General features: G+C 34.3%; 1 protein-coding gene across 6 annotated transcripts in view; it reads right to left on the bottom strand.

Moving 5' to 3' along the window:
• LOC108691006 (glutamic acid-rich protein-like) overlaps positions 1-7,409 on the bottom strand; it is a 12,504-nt gene that overhangs the window by 3,417 nt on the left and 1,678 nt on the right. For 4 of the 6 annotated variants that reach the window (XM_018198609.1, XM_018198610.1, XM_018198608.1 and 1 more), the window contains exons 2-6: positions 7,282-7,392; positions 6,856-7,007; positions 5,108-5,174; positions 4,077-4,330; positions 3,210-3,534 (exon numbers count right to left, since the gene is read on the bottom strand). In XM_018198609.1, the coding sequence (XP_018054098.1) occupies positions 3,210-3,534; positions 4,077-4,330; positions 5,108-5,174; positions 6,856-7,007; positions 7,282-7,380 (897 nt within the window). In that variant the 5' untranslated portion in view covers positions 7,381-7,392. Of the gene's footprint in view, positions 1-717; positions 3,535-4,076; positions 4,331-5,107; positions 5,175-6,855; positions 7,008-7,281; positions 7,405-7,409 lie in introns of those variants that run through there. The other 2 variants (XM_018198607.1, XM_018198606.1) reach the window with 2 other exon arrangements.

Below are 7,409 nucleotides of genomic sequence, written 5' to 3'. Positions count from 1 at the left end.
TGTTAGAAAAATGTAATATTGAATATGTACTTACCTTTTCAAGTCAAATCAAATTGAAAATATATTGCACTGAACCGGAACTTATGTAATGCATGATTTAATTATATTATATGTTATAAGAGTAGACAACAAAAAATAAATAAAAATGTTAATAAATCAATAATAAATAATTAGAATTATAATTAATTAGAATAAAAAATAAATAAGCTGTAATACGATAATTAAAGCTCATATATGTATAATAGAATGTAAAATTGTAATCTTCTTTTTTGTTGCGGTTCATATTTTTATTGTGTAAGAAAAACGGTTGATATGTATATGTATATCAATAGATATAAAAAAATTAAGTATGAATTATCAATTTCAATAATTTAATTACTTAACATATTTCACACAATTGAGAAGTAGTATTGAATCGGTCACATTCTTTGCATTCCGATTATTCTACTATGGATTATTCTACTTCACTTTAATACTTTTCTAGTGACAAAAACAAAACATATGGTTACATTAAAATTTGAGGGCACATTATTTACGAGACATTTTTATATACATATACGGGTACCAATGTGTGTTTTATGTTAATCTATAAATATTTATGAAATTAGGACAAATAATATCTATTTAAATTTAAATATACAATTATGGGATATATTTGTATTAAGCTAAATTACGATTAATTAAATCAAACTAAAATGAATTGACGTGATATTAAATTTTTAAGTAAAATCAAATTGAGTTTCTGTATCGATTATAATTACGTTTACAGTTTAATTATATATTGATTGCATCAAAATAAGATACAAACATCATTAAATGATTATTAGATGATAATACTACTTATACATATACAGAAGGATAATTGAAGTACAAGGTACGAAGGCGTAAACCACAAATTTTGTGAAATCGATGCCGATGCGATTCGTGATATCCCGATAGAGAATTGTTGGTACGAATGATAATCTTCGATTGTCGATTTCGGAATCAATTTTCTCCTCACAATTTTCGATATGTTTTGTACTTTTCTTGGTGATTCTGAACGAAAACCAAGGCAGATTGAGGTGCATATTCTTCAAACCGTTCCATAGAGTAGGAGCTGCAAGGGAAACAGATTCCCTTCTAAATCTTGATAATCTCCTACTTCCGCGATGGAACATCTCGCTGGAGACATAATCGCTGGTCGAGCGAAGGACACTTGATAGAACATTCTCTTTTTCTTGCTCTTCTCGTTTTTGTGATCTCGAGAGTCGTCTGCTACCACGATGGAAGACTTCGGCGAAAACGTAATCCTCAGCCGACTGTAAAAATTTCGACAACATCTTATCATCTTCTTTGGAGATGATATCGACAGATTTACGCGGTCTTGAAAGTCGTCTGCTACCACGGTGAAAGACCTCAGCAGAAACGTAATCCTCGGCCGATTGTAGAAATTTCGACAATGCCTTATCATTTTCCTTGGAGGTATCGATAGATTTCTGGGATTTTGAGAGTCGTCTGCTACCACGATGAAAGACCTCGGCGAAAACGTAATCCTCAGCCGACTGTAGGAATTTCGACAACGTCTCATCATCTTCTTTGAAGATGATGTCGACAGATTTACGCGGTCTTGAAAGACGTCTGCTACCACGATGGAAGACCTCAGCGGAAACGTAATCCTCGGCCGACTGTAAAAATTTCGACAATGCCTTATCATTTTCCTTGGAGGTATCGATAGATTTCCGGGATTTTGAGAATCGTCTGCTACCACGATGGAAGACCTCGGTGGAAACGTAATTCTCAGCTGATTGCAAAAATTTTGAAACAGTGTCTTCTGGGACCACGTCTGTAGGTTTAGTCAGATCGGTACATTCATTGGCTTCTTCGAATAAGACTGGATCGCTATTGCATTCGGGAATTTGGCGATCATTTTCAATAGTTTCTTCTTCGACCGGATCTGGATTGTTGGAAGTGTTAATGATAAGGGATGATTCTTTTTGCAATGGACAGACTGGACCGTCCTCGTGCCATTCGGAGATCTTTAAATCGGAAACATCTTTATCAGTTTCCTGTTCATTTAGAATTGAAACAATGTCATTGGAAGTACCGACGGTAGCAACAGGAAATTCATTTCGTGATGTGCACGACAAACCATCCTCGAACCATTGGGAGATTCTTGAACGAATGTATTCCACGAATAATTCAAGTATCTCGAGATTTCTATGAATCAATCGCTCGACATATCGACCTTTCATTGTACTTTTCATTCTTGATGATTTAGTGATAGCGAAGAGATTATCAAGACTGCTCTTCACGTAATCAAGAAGATTCATTAAAGCGAATTTCAAACGCAGATTCTGTCGATAAAGACATTTTTTCATGTAATATCCTTTCATCCTGATAGATTTTAATTCCTCTTTTTCTTTTTCAATCATTTTTAATTGATCATCGATGAAGCACGTTTCATTTACATATTCAAGGACAGGAACGACATTCTTCTGAAGAACATGTTCAAGATAGCGACCCTTGAAACTCAAACGTCGTTCATGAATCTTCGACAAGTTCGATGACTCGGAGACGCTTGGTCTCTGTAACAAAAACTGGAACAATGTCATAATCAAGGACATTAGCCAGAGACTTTTGCGTCTCAGATATGTCGCCAGATATCTTCCCTTCATTCTAGAGGCGAAGACGCGGGTCGTTTTTGGTTTTGGACGAAAGTGTGTAACAACAGCGCTGATGTTTTGAAGCAAAATCCTTTCTACATAATGTGCTCGTGCGCATCTACTTGTTCTTCTTTTGGTTTCGCTTAATAAAAAGCCATCGAGGCCAATATTTTTTAGACCATCATATTTCTTCAAATATATATTTCCCGGGTTAGTCTTCGCGAATTCATCGACTTGTCGATCGCGAAGAATGCATGAACGAGTGTAACCGCGAAGGAGGTTCTCCAAGTAGCGACCTTTGAACAGCGATCTCGTTCCGACTTCATCATATCTAGTAGTACTGTATCTTCGAGAATGACTCGGGTTGACATAGCATTGTTTTGATTTGCATTTATGTGTCTCGCGATGCGCTTGATCTTCAGAAGTGAGAAATTCATTTGAATCAGATTCCGAAAGACATGAGGACAACAGTGAATTGTTATTGGAAGAACAGGTTGAACACGAGGAATTTGAAACGGCAAGGGGATGATTTTCTTCGAGTTTATTTTCCGTTTCATGCATCTTTACCTCGAACGGTTCCGGTGGTTCCGGTGTCTTGATGATGGTTGTCTCTGATCCTGGCGGCAATAAACCCTTTTCCACGAGACGTGCGATTACTGTCTTCTTGTCCTGTTTCTTAATCACAACCTTGTAAGTTTCTCCCTCGTCTTCTTCCACTTTCGCCTCGTTCTTCACCTTCGGTATTGGTCGTTGCGGCTTTTGCAGGAAAGTGGAAGTGCGCTTCAACTCTTGCACTCGCTCGGGCTCAGCTATCGCGATATTCTGCAGCTCCTCCAGAACTTTTGAATCTTTCAGGATCGAGGCTCGCGGTCTTAATTTCTTGAAGTTTACTCTATCGCGTCAAAGGAAAAGATAAAAGTTATCATTATTATTACTTAAAAAATCGTATTTTACTTAACACTTCTAAAAAGTATAAAATTTGAAGAAAATATACAAGAAGGATGTTCTATATATTCTTGAAATAGAATTTCAATTATTACTGTTGAAAATTTTACAATAAAATAAAAATAAACAAAATTTTCGATTTTTAACACTGAGAGAAAAATTCAGATTACTAACAAAATATACCAAAAAGAAAGACATTTTAATGAAGAAATTTTGTTCTGTTTCATTAAAATATCATTCTTGTTAGTATATTTTGTTGGTTTACTCAAAATATTTTTCCCAATAAGTAATTAATATAAATATATATATTAATATTTTCTGAATGTTGAAGATTCTTTAATATTTAAACTATTTTTAATTAATTTTTAAAAAAATCTTTTGCTTGTATTCTTTAAATGAAAAGTATAGCAAGCGGATGAATCCTTAATCGCAATTTCATCATTAATCGATTCGATAATATACTATTCGATAATATACACGGAAATATACCCTAATAATCCTTTATCGGACAAGAGCTCCTCTTCTTCGAGGATTAGCTGAGCGATCTCGTCATCCGTAAGATTTTTGTTGGTCACGATTTCGCTGTTGATATCTACCGGTTTCTCTTCTACGAGCTTCTCCTCCTCTTTTCTGATTTCGTCCTCAGCGGATAACGGCTCGACGATATTCTCTTCTTCGTATCGCTCGATCACTGTCTCCTCCTTTAAGATCTGTTCTGGGAAAACCGGCGGTAAGTCTGTAAGCTAATAAGCAAACTCGACGTCATCATCTCGTCGCCACTTTCTCTGGTACACCGTATCTCTCTTTAAATGTCAAACAGATTTGAGATCACAAATTTTCCCCGTTGAAAGGCAAGGTTTAACTTTCGATGATAAATATCGCAATATTTTTTCGTAGATAGGAAACAAGTAGGAATCATGCTGTTACAAGTGTAACGTTCAAAGAAGTATACTTAATTTATTATAATTAGACATTCTAGGAATCGTAATAAAAAAATGTTTTGTGACATGACATAAAATTTTTTTTAAACTCTATGAAAATATATCTGCTATTATATGAATTTTAAACATTTGTTAAAAGGAAAAAAAAAAATATATATATATATATAACCATACAATAACAGAAAAATTATGGTTGAAACAAATCAGAAAATTCTAATCATATTAATCAAAATTTTAGTTATCTTGATTAGAATGATAACAGATGCTGAACTATTTTGATTTCCATTTTTAACCAGAAATTCATCTCTTTTTCCAGTGTAACAGGTTCTTTTCACTCTTATCTGGTGATGTGTGAACACTTATTTTCTTCTCATTTTTAAAATCATTTAGACAGAATTAATTTTTCTTTTCATATAGGAACTCGTGTAAAAAATTTTCAAAGTTTCACGAACGTGAGAAAATACATAGGCAAGAGCCGGATGTGCCTCGGAAAGAAGATGGGGACGTCGCATAACCTTCATCATCAGTTAAGAGTGCAACAGGGATGCTGTTTACCTTTCATCTCACGAATATACTCACGGCGATCTTATATGGGACGATGGTCTCTTCCGATATCGCTTCGGCGGCCTTTCGTGCCTCCTCCTCTCTGCGCAAGCAACAAACACAGCGATCAAGAAAATAGACTTTCTCTCGCAATGAGATCGACTGGTATTATGCGCGCGGATGCAATTATACGCTGAATACACCGCTTACGCGGATTCCAGTGTCGATCTCTCGCTCTCACGTTCTATCCTGCGCGCGAGTGATGGATCCCGCGAATGCGACAAATGGCAAAAGACGGGCCGCGACCAGGGATCCAGTAATAAAATCGCCGACCAATGATAAACAGATCTCTCATTCTGGGTCACCTATTTATAGATTTCGCAATACATTGCTACACACGTAGCTCATACGCCGGGATATTCTTGCAGCGTCGCCGAAGTTATTATCGAGAGTATGTCGGCGATGAATGATGCGTACCGCCCGTTCTTCTTCATCATTAGGCATGAGATCGGAAGACTCATTAAATTTGATCACGGCTTTTGGCCGTTATCATGCTTCGAAATTAAATCCGATTTTGGTAACAATGTAAGACGATTGAAAGAATTCGCTAGCTTCGGCAGTTCTTCCGTACTTTTGAATGTCTCTATATTATTCTACTGCATTAATACCATCAGCCAAAAATATATAAGGATATTTAAGGATTGATAATATATTATTTATCTTATATTTTATTTATCTTCCTCATATATATTTTATTTTGTATTTTTTATTTTATTTATATGTATATATGTATATATAATATGCTTTATTAGATATTAAAAGTTTCTTGCAGTAACAAGAAAAAATAAATCGGGACTCGGTAATAAATTATCGAAAATATTTTGTCGCTGTTTCGACACGTGGCGTAATTTAACTATCAATAACCTCAAGAACTAATATTGATTAAGAGCGATTTCTCCCGGGAGAGACCGTATGGGATAAAAGCTTAATTTATGCGAGTTGCATTCGACTTAGTTGTTGCATTTATGTACCCGTTTATTCGTCTTGGCCGCGGTGCAAACGGCGCAATTTATCTTCATTTCCTGTTTTGTCATTATCCAATGTAAACATTATGTATATGTATGCATGAATCTAATTAAGGTGCATTTTTTAATAGCAATATAAAATGATTTTTTTATCTAGTAATCTCTAATGGATAAAACAAATGAAAATATTTGAAGGAATTTATTAATTAAGATTTTAAATAATGTAATTTAAAAAGTTAAGAACATTTCAATTTTTCCAGCTTTTCTGAGTTACCTCCTATATAAACACACACATTTACAATTATGCTCAGAGTTTTAAATAGAAAACAAAAAGTTCGAGTTATGAATTACTTTTGAAATTGAAATAATATAAGAAATAATATAGAGTTTCCCTCCTGTGAAAACCCTCTTTTTCTTTGTTATCTCGCTGATGACTTACAACTATTGATCATCGTTCGAATTGGATGTAAAGCAAGTTAAATACAATTTATCTATACATTTAATTAATGTTTGTTCACTAATGATGCGTTCGGAGAGCTATTAGCGCTACTTCTGTTATTCTATCTTCGTTTATTAGACATAAAACAAGGATAAAATGACACAAATAGCATCTCCCTGAACGCACTTTAAGTATCGCACTGCACTCTTATTTGCCTGATTTTCCTATGTTATTTGAAAGAAAAAAGATTGTATTAAAGATGATTATGATTAATCTTTCTTATGCTCGCACATAATTGATGATCCTTGCGAGAGACTTACCTTTGTACACCTAAAACGAAATTATTGCCAGCGTGTACTAGTGCTTCATGCGCTTGTCCGTGAGTCAAGTTGATAATCGATTGATCGTTCAATCTTACTACGACATCTCCGACCTTTAAACCCATACATTCGCCCAGGCTACCCTCCGTAACCTGTAAATTATTTTCTCAATCTTAATTTTATCCTATTTTTCTTTTAACCTTTAAGATTTAATTACTGAGACAATAATCAAAACAATGATATTTTAAATAAAATAAAATAATTAAATTATTACAATTGAAATAAGAACCGTCACATCCTATATTTACGTATTTCATGTTCAGAATATAAAAATAATTAATGTTACTTAAATTATAATTTTGTGATTTTAACGTTCACATTAACATTAATAACTAATTAATTAGATAAGAAAAATATAAAACTCACTCTGATAACAGTAAGTGGCTGCGGAAAATCGCTGCCACCAGCTAGTCGAAAGCCCCATGGTGTATTGTCAAATTTTGTAAATTTTATATTGATTGCCATGACGCTCTACATCTGAAATTGTATCTAAT

This window comes from Atta colombica, unplaced genomic scaffold (genome assembly GCF_001594045.1).
Source record: "Atta colombica isolate Treedump-2 unplaced genomic scaffold, Acol1.0 scaffold38, whole genome shotgun sequence".
In the NCBI taxonomy this organism is placed as follows: domain Eukaryota; kingdom Metazoa; phylum Arthropoda; class Insecta; order Hymenoptera; family Formicidae; genus Atta; species Atta colombica.
This window is presented reverse-complemented; position numbering and strand designations above follow the sequence as displayed.